The sequence below is a fragment of the Panicum virgatum genome, chromosome 6N (genome assembly GCF_016808335.1).
Source record: "Panicum virgatum strain AP13 chromosome 6N, P.virgatum_v5, whole genome shotgun sequence".
Taxonomy (NCBI): domain Eukaryota; kingdom Viridiplantae; phylum Streptophyta; class Magnoliopsida; order Poales; family Poaceae; genus Panicum; species Panicum virgatum.
The window spans coordinates 52,294,984-52,307,565 of NC_053150.1; the positions used below are offsets into that span (position 1 = coordinate 52,294,984).

Here is a 12,582-nt window from a genome sequence, read left to right on the forward strand (position 1 = left end):
CATCCGCAATAATACAAGCAACATTGTCCGGAATGGATGCCAACACATGGTCATCATAAAGAGCACAAGCACTTTCTAGGATAGCTAACTCATGGGCTACTCTATTACAAGAACGAGATCGAGATGGATTCTCCAGGAGATAAAATTGCACTTCATAGCACAATCACTAGAAAAGTCATGAGGCTGAAATCAAAGGCATCAGAATAAACAGCCTGAACAACCTCAATTGCATCTGTCTCAATGATAACATGCCCAACACTCATCTCTGCAGCTGCTTGAGAACCCTGGATCGCTGCAATTAGCTCCCCATGAAAGGCGCTCATAAGTGACTCTACTCGCACACGTCTTGCCGAAATAGTGTCCCCTTTGTCATCACGAAGAATGCAGCCCTAGCCAACATTACCAGATGTGCCATCAAATGCAGTGTCGCAATTCACTTTAACGAACCCTGCTTCAGGTTTCTCCCATTTGCTGATTCTGTCATTGCTCGAGCTTATCTTTTGAACAATTGTCTTCTTCCATTCTTCTATCTGAACTAGGATACTATGAGCAAGCCAGCAAGCCCTTCTTCTTGACTCGCCTTCTCTAATTCTGTTACGCTCTGACCAACACATCCAAAGGGTGTAGCAGCATTTTACTCTCACCTCTTCCTTCATGCTCATTAGAGCTTCTATCACTTCTTTTGCCGATCGTTTTGACAAAAAAATATCCCTTTTTCGGCTAAGCCCAAGTGTGTCCCAGCGCTCCTCTGTAATCTTGCATTTAAAAAATAAATGTGCACCATCCTCATCAAATCTGTAGCATACATCGCATCTAGTGTCAATATCCATACCGCGCCGCTTGAGATTCATACGTAGAGGGTGGCTATTATAGCGAATCTCCAGAGAAACTGCTTAATCTTTTTTGTGCATGGAACATCCCATATTTTCCTCCACAAAGAGTCCAGTCTAGGGTCAGGGTTGGAAGCTGATGCCCCCTCTCCTGCTAGTGATCATCTGCTCCTTCCGGTACAACTTATAAACACTTCTGACAGAGAAAGCACCTCTTTTGTCAAAATGCCATGCTACCCTATTCTCCATGCCTGCATGCACCGGGATTGACAGAATTTTAGATGCATCCTGCTCCCAGAAAATGTCGCGTACGAGCTGAACGTCCCATGTACCGGTGGCAGGATCAAGCAGCCCCTCGACATTACTTAGAAGCACCATCCCCTTTGGTGTTATCAACCTTCGAGATATATCTCTAGGAATCAAGGGATCACCCCAGATGTTCAAATTGACACCATTGCCTACACGCCAAATAATACCCTTCTTTAGCAGATCAATACCTCGCAGGATGCTTCGCCATGAAAACGAGATACTAGTACCACTTTGAGCCTTTAGACATGATCGCCCAGGATAATATTTAGCATGTAGCAATCTAGCACATAAAGAGTCTGGAGTTTGCAGTAGCCTCTAAGCTTGTTTGCACGACATTGCCATATTAAAAGCATGAATATCCCTTAATCCTAGGCCTCCCTCACATTTTAGTTTTATCATAGTGTCCCAACTTAACCAGTGTATTTTGTGTTTTTCTTCCTGTTGGTTCCGCCAATACCGACAGATCATAGTGCTAATTTGGCCATAGAGGGTTTTTGTCATAGCAAAGCAGCCCATAGCAAAAGTAGGGATGGCTTGGGCAATTTCCTTTATCAAAATCTCCTTACCAGCCCATGATAAAAACCTCTCCTTCCAACCTTGAATTCGCTGCCACACTCTGTCTTTCAGATACTTGAAAATTTGTGATCTAGAGATACCCACATGGACTGGGAGGCCTAGATATCTCTCATTCCTGGTCTCCTCCACTTCTGTCAGGGTCGCTGGTATTTGGACTGTAAAGAATAGCTGGTTTTGTTTTGTTGATCATTTGCCCCGAGCACCATTCATACAACTCAAAACTATTCCAAAGTGGCATAGCATCCTCCCCTTTTGCCTGAATCAAAATCAAAGAATCATCGGCGAAAAGTAGGTGACAAATACTTGGTGCATTTCTGCAGATTCTCACTCCATATATCAAGCCCTCATTCTCACTCTAGATTATCTAGATATTATCAAAATATCCATCCAAACCGGATGTTACCACATTTCAATAATCCATAGTTTGCAATATATGGTAATGGCTTGGAGATGCAGTGTTCATTCACCATTATTAGATTGATTCGTACATTGGATACGATATTTTTTATTTTCATGAGAAGGTTGTCTATATATTGTTGGAATATTAATTGTTACCATATTTCAATAATTTATAGTTTGTCATATATAGGTAACGGTTTGGAGATGTAACATTTGTTCTCTATTATTACATCGATTTATCCATTGGACATGGAGGATTTATATTATATTCTCTTGTGAAGGTTATCCAGATATTGTCAAAATATCCATCCACACCGGGCATTACCACAATATGTCGTATATGTGTAATGACTCAGAAATGCAATAGTCTTTGCCATTATCACATCGATACATCCAAATATTGTCGGAGTATTCATCTACACCAGACGTTACCACATTTCAATAATTCATAGTTTGTCATATACAGGTACAGATTGGAGACGACATTCTTCAACATTATTATATCCATACATCCAATAAATATGAAACTTTTGTATTTTGTTGAGAAGGTTGTTCAGATACTGTCGGAATATTCATCCACCGGGCGTTACCATATTTGGATAACTTATAGTTTGTCGTACATAAGTAACTCCTCGGAGATGTAATGTTCGTTCATTGATAACACGACTAGGGATGGCAATGGGTACCCGAAACCCGAGTACCCAACGAGATTTACCCGATAAGAAGGTGGGTATGAAATGATTTTTCTACCCGTGTGTACATTAGTGGGCAAAATCTTATACCCATCGGGTATGGCGGGTACGGGTGCGGGTTTATACTACCCATACCCGCCTACCCGCGGGTAAGAAATACCCGCAGAAAAAACAAATGAGCCTAAGTGCCTAACTCATTTTAGCCCATATGACCTATGAATTTAGCTCAAATCCAATTAAACCCTCCTAGTATATATATTGTTGAACCCTCTCTAACTCATGTTAACCCATATGACCCATTAACTTGTTGCAATGAAGCTTGTAGTGATTTATTTTTCATGTGAATGTCTAATATTTACATGTAATACTCGGGTATGATTTCGGGTGCGAGATACCCGTCGGGTAAAAATTACCCGTGCAGGTACGGGTATGGAATCATTTTCTTACCCGTATGCGGGTACGGGTAACCCGACATGTAAAATTTAATCCTAGCGGGTACGGGTATGGGTGGCCACTACCCGTCGGGTATATACCCGTTGCCATCCCTAAACACGACACATCGGTTAGATGCGGGGTTTTTGTATTTTCTTGAAAGCATTGTCTAGTTATAGTTGGAATGGTGTTGAACAATAAATATTTGCAATAATGTACAAATATAACTAAATTTGGATAATGGTAAACAACATTAATAGTTCTTGCTCTATTTTCGATATTATTATTATTATTATTATTATTATTATTATTATTATTATTATTATTATTATTATTCAAGATTGTTGTTGCAAAAAAATATGAATGATGGAATAAGAGGTCTATTTGTAGACTCAATATGATTTATTTCTACATATTTTAAATTAGTAAATAAACACGAGGAGAAAGGATAACAATGGAAATAAATACAATTAAATACCTTCCTCTTGAAGAAATAATATTTGCCCTCTACTAACAATAAATCTATAATCCTTTTAGGCAGTTGTTGGATCAAATTAATTTTAACCATTTTATTTGATTGTTTAATAAGATAGATTTCAATTTCTACCCTTTTAATATTGAGTTGGTTTCACCCCATGTTTCAACAACTGAATTTATTAGCTACAGACAAAATTGGTTTCACAGGTTACATGGTTGGTGCCAGCTTTTACTCACTAGTCTTTCACTTCACGGTTGGTGGTATCTCTTGGTGGGTGCCAACTCACGATCCAACCACTAGATTAAAGTTGGCACCCATCAGAAAGTGAAACAGTAGCAATTAAAAACTGGCACCAACCAAGTAGCTAGTGAAAGCAATTTTGTCCGTAGCGAACAAATTTTGTTGTTGCAGTAAATACTGCCTGCTAACCATCTGAGAAAATTTTTTGAACGGAAGATTAGCTTCCATTAATCAGATAGTGCTGAATCATCCGCAATAATACAAGCAACATTGTCCGGAATGGATGCCAACACATGGTCATCATAAAGAGCACAAGCACTTTCTAGGATAGCTAACTCATGGGCTACTCTATTACAAGAACGAGATCGAGCTGGATTCTCTAGGAGATAAAATTGAACTCTAAAACACTTCATAGCAGTCACTAGAAAAGTCATGGGGCTTAAATCAAAGGCATCAGAATAAACAGCCTGACACAACCTCAATTGCATCTGTCTCAATGATAACATGCCCAACACTCATCTCTGCAGCTGCTTGAGAACCCTGGATCGCTGCAATTAGCTCGCCATGAAAGGCGCTCATAAGTGACTCTACTCGCACACGTCTTGCGGAAATAGTGTCCCCTTTGTCATCACGAAGAATGCAGCCCTAGCCAACATTACCAGATGTGCCATCAAATGCAGTGTCGCAATTCACTTTAACGAACCCTGCTTCAGGTTTCTCCCATTTGCTGATTCTGTCATTGCTCGAGCTTATCTTTTGAACAATTGTCTTCTTCCATTCTTCTATCTGAACTAGGATACTATGAGCAAGCCAGCAAGCCCTTCTTCTTGACTCGCCTTCTCTAATTCTGTTACGCTCTGACCAACACATCCAAAGGGTGTACCAGCATTTTACTCTCACCTCTTCCTTCATGCTCATTAGAGCTTCTATCACTTCTTTTGCCGATCGTTTTGACAAAAAAATATCCCTTTTTCGGCTAAGCCCAAGTGTGTCCCAGCGCTCCTCTGTAATCTTGCATTTAAAAAATAAATGTGCACCATCCTCATCAAATCTGTAGCATACATCACATCTAGTGTCAATATCCATACCGCGCCGCTTGAGATTCATACGTAGAGGGTGGCTATTATAGCGAATCTCCAGAGAAATTGCTTAATCTTTCTTGCACATGGAACATCCCATATTTTCCTCCACAAAGAGTCCAGTGCAGGGTCAGGGTTGGAAGCTGATGCCCCCCCTCTCCTGCTAGTGATCATCTGCTCCTTCCGGTACAGCTTATAAACACTTATGACAGAGAAAGCACCTCTTTTGTCAAAATGCCATGCTACCCTATTCTCCATGCCTGCAGGCACCGGGATTGATAGAATTATAGATGCATCCTGCTCCTAGAAAATGTCGCGTACGAGCTGAACGTCCCATGTACCGGTGGCAGGATCAAGCAGCTCCTCGACATTACTTAGAAGTACCATCCCCTTTGGTGTTATCGACCTTCGGGATATTTCTCTAGGAATCAAGGGATCACCCCAGATGTTCAAGTTGACACCATTGCCTACACGCCAAATAGTACCCTTATTTAGCAGATCAATACCTCACAGGATGCTTCGCTATGAAAACGAGATACCAGTACCACTTTGAGCCTTTAGACATGACCGCCCAGGATAATATTTAGCATGTAACAATCTAGCACATAAAGAGTCTGGAGTTTGCAGCAGCCTCGAAGCTTGTTTGCACAACATTGCCATATTAAAAGCATGAATATCCCTTAATCCCAGGCCTCCCTCACATTTTGGTTTTATCATAGTGTCCCAACTTAACTACTATATTTTGTGTTTTTCTTCCTGTTGGTTCCACCAATACCGACAGATCATAGTGCTAATTTGGCCATAGAGGGGTTTTTTGTCATATCAAAGCAGCCCATAGCAAAAGTAGGGATGGCTTTGGCAATTGCCTTTATCAAAATCTCCTTACCAGCCCATGATAAAAACCTCTCCTTCCAACCTTGAATTCGTTGCCACACTCTGTCTTTCAGATACTTGAAAATTTGTGATATGGAGATACCCACATGGGCTGGGAGACCTAGATATCTCTCATTCATGGTCTCCTCCACTACTGTCAGGGTCGCTGGTATTTGGACTGTAAAGAATAGCTGATTTTGTTTTGTTGATCATCTGCCCTGAGCACTGTTCATACCACTCCAAACTATTCCAAAGTGGCATAGCATCCTCCCCTTTTGCCTGAATCAAAATCAAAGAATCATCGGCGAAATGTAGGTGACAAATACTTGGTGCATTTCTGCAGATTCTCACTCCATATATCAAGCCCTCATTCTCACTCTAGATTATCTAGATATTATCAAAATATCCATCCAAACCGGATGTTACCACATTTCAATAATCCATAGTTTGCAATACATGGTAATGGCTTGGAGATGCAGTGTTCATTCACCATTATTAGATTGATTCGTACATTGGATACGATATTTTCTATTTTCATGAGAAGGTTGTCTATATATTGTTGGAATATTAATTGTTACCATATTTCAATAATTTATAGTTTGTCATATATAGGTAACGGTTTGGAGATGCAAAATTTGTTCTCTATTATTACATCGATTTATCCATTTGACATGGAGGATTTAGCCATTTGAAATGCAATAGTCTTTGCCATTATCACATCGATACATCCAAATATTGTCGGAGTATTCATCTACACCAGACGTTACCACATTTCAATAATTCATAGTTTGTTGTATACGGGTACGGATCGGAGACGACATTCTTCAACATTATTATATCAATACATCCATTAAATATGAAATTTTTGTATTTTGTTAAGAAGGTTGTTCAGATACTGTCGGAATATTCATCCACCGGGCGTTACCATATTTGGATAATTTATAGTTTGTCGTACATAAGTAACTGCTCGGAGATGTAACGTTCGTTCATTGATAACACGACACATCGGTTAGATGCGGAGTTTTTGTATTTTCTTGAAAGCATTGTCTAGTTATTGTCAGAACGTGTTGCTCGATAAATATTTGCAATAATTTACAAATATAACTAAATTTTGATAATATTAAACAATATTAATAGTTCTTGCTTTATTTTTTTGTACTACTTTATTATTATTTTTATTATTGTCATTATAGTTATTATTACAGATGGTAGTTGCAAAAAAGTATGAATGATGGAATAAGAGGTCTATTTCTAGACTCAATATGATTTATTTTTTACATATTTTAAATAAGTAAATAAACACGAGGAGGAAGAATAATAATGAAAATAAATACAAATAAATATGTTCCTCTTGAAGAAATAATATTTGCCCTCTACTAACAAGAAATCTACAATCCTTTTAGGCAGTTGTTGGATCATATTAATTTGAACCATTTTATTTGATTGTCTAATAAGATAGATTTTAATTTCTACCCTTTTAATATTGAGTTGGCGTCACCCATGTTTCAACAACTGAATTGGTTGGCTACAGACAAAATTGGTTTCACTGGTTAGATGATTGGTGCCAGCTTTTACTCGCTAGTCTTTCAGTTCGCAATTGGTGGCATCTTTTGGTGGGTACAGACAAAATTGGTTTCACTGGTTAGATGGTTGGTGCCAGCTTTTACTCGCTAGTCTTTCACTTCGCAATTGGTGGCATCTTTTGGTGGGTGCCAATTCATGATCCAACGGCTAGATTAAGGTTGGCATGCATCCGGAAGTGAAATAGTAGCAATTAAAAACTGGCACCAACCAAGTAGCTTGAAACAAATTTTGTCGGTAGTTAATTTTGTAGTTGCAGTGAATGCCTGCTAACCATCCGAGAATTGATTACAGCTAAGATGAACAGTAGTCGAGTCCAACACTCCAGTCTCATGGGGCTTCGGCCGGGGAATCTTATTCCTCCCTATAAATAGGGGCTCCCCGCTCCCATCTCAATCACAAGCTCTGCTCCATTCCCCATTCCAGTTCCCCACACTCGCCCCGCTCCCCGATTCCCGACGACGAGCTCGGAGCTCCCCCCCTCCCCAGTTCGGTGCTCGCCGCGACAACCGCAGCCATGGCCGCCGCCAACCAGCTGACCGCCCTCCTCAACAACATGTACGCCACGGTAAGGGCCTTCCTCCGCGCTTGGATTTTCGTGTTTCGGTGCTAGTCGTGCGGAATTCCGGTGGTGGCTGACGAGATTGCGCTTTGCTTTGGTGCTAGGGTTTGCTGGATGAGCAATTCCAGCAGCTGCAGATGCTCCAGGACGCCAGCTCCCCTGACTTCGTCTCCGAGGTCATCACCCTCTTCTGCGAGGACGGCGACAGGATCATCAGCGAGCTCGCCAAGCTGCTGTAAGATTGATTCCTCACTTGCCATTTCATGTTTGTGATCATATCGTTGCACTGGGTGGATTGACTCTGATTATTGTAATTTCATGGTTCTGTGCCTGTGCAGGGAGAAGCCCAGCGTGGATTTTGACAGGGTCGACGCATATGTGCATCAGCTCAAGGGGAGCAGTGCAAGGTGATTTCTTGTTCATACCCTGTTCCTGAAATGTACGTGTAATACTGGTAGGACATTATTTGTTGTGCAGCCATTTTAGCACGGGAATCGGGTATGCGGTGCCATTAAAAATGGGGGAATTTAAATTTTGTGTCGTAAAGCGACTGATCTGGCATACTCAATTAATTCTCCGTATGGATCGGAACACTCAAAGATCAGTTTCCACATTCCGTTTGGGCTCTGTTTGGGAATGGTCACCATTGATGTCATAATGTCGTGTTCCGTAAAGTGGATCCGACAAATATCCTCCATCATGCACACCAGTTATGCAGCTCAAAGAGGAAAACTTCACATTTCCTATTTTAAGTTGTGTTTCACATCCGCTTAGGGAAGGGGTTGTTATCTATTTTGTCGTTATAGTGTTCCATGACATAGATCTGGCAAGCATGCCCTATTCAGCACACTAGTCAAATAGCTCCAATATCATCACCCTACACTGTTCCATTGTATTCACTATTTTGCTATTCGGATCCCTTTTGGAAAGTGTTTTCATCTATTTTGTCATTATAGTGTTTCATGGTATAGATCTGTCAAACATACTCCGCTCAGCACACTAATCGAATAGCTCCAATAGCAGCATCTTGCAGTGTTCCGTCTTGAGTGGCAATTCAGAGTTCAGATCCATTTGTGGAAGGTTGACGTAGATACAGGAAACACGATCCATCCCGCAAACTGACCACACGGCTCAAAGAGCACTAGTAAACCCCCTCCCATTTTAGTTTGATGGCTCCATGCTGTCCTGAATTCATGGCCTGGGTTTTAAATGGTTTGTCTTTAGGCATGATTGTTTTTTCCTTATCATGGATGCAAAACATTTTAGGATTTTTGTGTATAAACAGCAACTCTGCTATGGCATTTTGAAAAAGTGTGTCATGAAAATAGAGGATAGAATAAGTAGGACGATTAAGGTTCACAAAGTAATTTGTTGTGATTCGAGCTCTGTTTGTAGAATAGGAAGTTTCAGTATAGAATCTGGCTGTCTAAAGTTATCAATTTTTATAAGGCTTGTACTTTGTTTTCTTGTTTACTTGGATATAGAAGATAGATCTGAATACAGAGAGCTATGATATGGTATTTTCTTTTTTATTCTTTTTATTGAATTAATTTTGTGGGTCCTTGATTTTGTATATTTGCCCCATTTCAGTGTCGGTGCCCAGAAAGTCAAAAACACCTGCATCCAGTTTCGAGAGTTCTGCCAGTCAAGGAGCAGGGATGGGTCAGTACCTAGTATCATATGCATGTGCTACTATTTTTATTGGCATTTTTAATATTCATATACTAATGTCGCGGTGGCACCTATTATTGATGTATATTGTTCTCTGGCTGAAACTGTCTCATTACTTTTGCACTGAATTAGCTCAGTCTTAATAGGCAGTAGAAATTGCTTGAGTCTTCACAGATTGCTGGGTTAGGATTATTAGTGCACTAGTCCAAATGAAATAGTTGGCTTCTTATACAAGTCTGAGTGCTTTTCCAGTACACCCAAACTATTATGGCATTCATTTTCAGCTGAGGTTGTTGAGTTAGGATAGTAATGTCTCTAGTTCAGTTTTGCAGCTAATAGCCACTTTGCTTCTTGTCTGCATTTAAAATGGAACAGCCTGACTGGCTTTCATGTATGCCCTAAATATTGTAGGATTCAGCTCTCTGCTCTGTAGAAATAATTTATCCCATCTGCTTTTAATTTTCGAGAACTAACCAGTAAATTTATCTTGCAGTAGTTAATCATCCAATCTGCCAATCCATTTGACTTTCATCCTGCCATATTATGAAACACAGTTCCTATTTTGAGTTTTTGACAACTACTACTTGTCTGTGCTGATGATTGTGGTAGAATCATTTGCTTGATTGCTTCACTTAACTGCCTATGGGTATAAACAGCTGTTTGTAGATTTAGTACCCATGATCCAAGTATTTATTTGGTAGGGAGGCATGTTCATGGTGAGCAGTAAAGCTAGCTTATTGTTCGCATTAGTTGAAATTTTGGACCCCTAAGGTCATTAATGTGAACAGAAATTTCATTGCAACAAGCATTTTCCTGCATAGTTACCAATTCCATGCTCTTTCATGAATTACCAATTAATATTATCTGCACAATTCACTGAAGTATATTCATTGCCAGATGCCTCAAAACACTGGACTCAGTAAGGACTGAGTTTTATGATCTACGTGGCAAGTTCCAGACCATGCTGCAGGTATTACAATTTGTTTGAATGATTATTGTTCATATCTGAATCTTAGTTTCATGTAGTCATCATTTCGTATTCTCTTAGTTTCACAATCATCACATGATATAGTCCTAAGAGTTATTTGGTCCCAACCTGGTCTCTCCTTAGCCTGAATGGACCCCATGTTTTGCTTCTATTGATATATATTTGGCTTTTTGTTATCTAGAGTCTGCACAGACGACAAGTACTTTATTATTTCTTTCTTGGCTATTACATGTTGATACCTTGTGATGGTTAACTGAAATCATGTGTGAACTGATATTTTGTTCTCTGATGCAGCTGCAAAGGCAGCTCCATGGCTTCTACCCCAAGTAAACCAGAGTTGGGGAGTGGAGCTGCATGTCGGGATGATGCTTACACCTCTCAAGTTTCAAGAACATGCCGATTGCGCTCCTCAGTTGGCTTCTGTGAAGCCTGCAATAACGTAGCTGCGAGATTAGCGCTGACACCTTTGTCGTCATCATCCTAGTATCATCCGTGTCAGGTGATCCATGTTCCTGCAACCAGTCGCAGGTCATATGGTCACTCCTAGTAGTAGTCATCATTTCGTATTCTCTTAGGTACCCAATCCGCATAGCGGTTTGAGCTGAAACGGTGTCAAGCTAGTCCATCGCCTGTGCCCTGGTGATGTTATTTGGTGAAGCAGAACAATGCTCTGGTTAATGTGGATGAATCTGTTGCTTGGTGACATGTGCTGTGCTGTGTGATGTGCTATATTATGTGCAGTTGAGCCTGTTATTGGATGGGTCAAGGTATGATTTGCAGAGTTTCAGGCTGGTGGCTGGCGCGTCAAGGGAGGGCAGCAACAGCCAACAGCTTAGCTAGCGGTGGTGGCTGCCTGCTGGAGTGCTGGTGATGGCCTGTTTGGGGAATGGGTCGGCACCTCTAGCCTTCCGTCCCCTCTATCTCCAGGTGATTTGTGCTGTGAATCTGTTTGGGTTGGGTGCCATTGAATTTTGTATCTGAATGATCCAAATAGGCATAGCCGCCTCTGGTTTCTGTGCTTTTGCAATTCTGCACTGAAACTGGGCAGTAGCAGTTCTGAGCATGCCAATGAATGGGTCACCACTGAATCTGAATGTCAGAGCCTTGGTCCTTGGCTGCAGAGAAGGTTGAAGTGAAAGCTTGTTAATTAGGTGTTGTGATCTAATACTCGACTCCAGTTTGGAGAACAGTTGCCATTGGATTTCCTTGGCTTTTATCAATCATCAGCTACCTCGGTTTTCTGTTGCTTTGGGGAACGTATAACTTACTAGCCGACAATGGTTTGTTAGCTTGAGCCCCCCCCCCCCCCCCCCCCCCCCCCCCCCAAAAGTTGGTTCAACTCCTACCTATTTAGTTCTGCCGGAGAGAAGAGCATCCAAAGCAAAGGGCGAGAAGAAGAAGAAAAGTAAGCAATCATTTTGCCCATCTAGGAAGGAGCCAAGCACATCCCTCCTGAGGAGAATCAAGTGCTAATGTTTTGTTTTCAGACTTTGGTTCCCTTTTGTTGCTGTCAAGTTTTTAATCTTTGAGTCTGTTTAGTAGCTTAAGTGCCTCGGGTCTCGTGTGGTTTTTTGGTCGTAAGCTCTCGATTTAGATTTGCTGAGACCAGATTTCGGCCTGTTCGGATGGCCTAAACTTGCTGGGCTGATCAGCCCAGCTGCACGCAGCACAGGTTCAGCCGAACGGCTGCTAAACAAGCTGTTGTATTAGCCTTGAATCGTGCCTCTACCGCGCACTCGCACGGCTGGCTGGAGTTGGCTAGAGCTGGATTGGCTGGTCCAACCAGCACATCCACTTTATCCCAGCCGAACAGGCTTTTATTTCCTTAATCTAAAAAAAGGAAGGAGCCAAGCAGGCTTTTATTTCCTTAAT

General features: G+C 41.1%; 1 protein-coding gene across 1 annotated transcript; it reads left to right on the forward strand.

Moving 5' to 3' along the window:
- Positions 1-7,868: 7,868 nt before the first annotated feature.
- Positions 7,869-11,450, forward strand: LOC120679267 (histidine-containing phosphotransfer protein 1-like). The gene is made up of 6 exons (XM_039960814.1): positions 7,869-8,057; positions 8,156-8,286; positions 8,390-8,458; positions 9,642-9,713; positions 10,620-10,692; positions 11,005-11,450. The coding sequence occupies exons 1-6, from the start codon at positions 8,007-8,009 to the stop codon at positions 11,038-11,040; spliced, it is 432 nt and encodes a 143-aa protein (XP_039816748.1). The 5' UTR covers positions 7,869-8,006; the 3' UTR covers positions 11,041-11,450.
- Positions 11,451-12,582: the final 1,132 nt, after the last annotated feature.

Excerpts from the sequence above, each read along its gene's own strand:
- LOC120679267 (XM_039960814.1), top strand. The coding sequence starts at position 8,007 with ATGGCCGCCGCCAACCAGCTGACCGCCCTCCTCAACAACATGTACGCC. Across the intron at positions 8,058-8,155 it reads TCAACAACATGTACGCCACG|GGTTTGCTGGATGAGCAATT; the intron begins GTAAGGGCCTTC and ends CTTTGGTGCTAG. Across the intron at positions 8,459-9,641 it reads CTCAAGGGGAGCAGTGCAAG|TGTCGGTGCCCAGAAAGTCA; the intron begins GTGATTTCTTGT and ends GCCCCATTTCAG.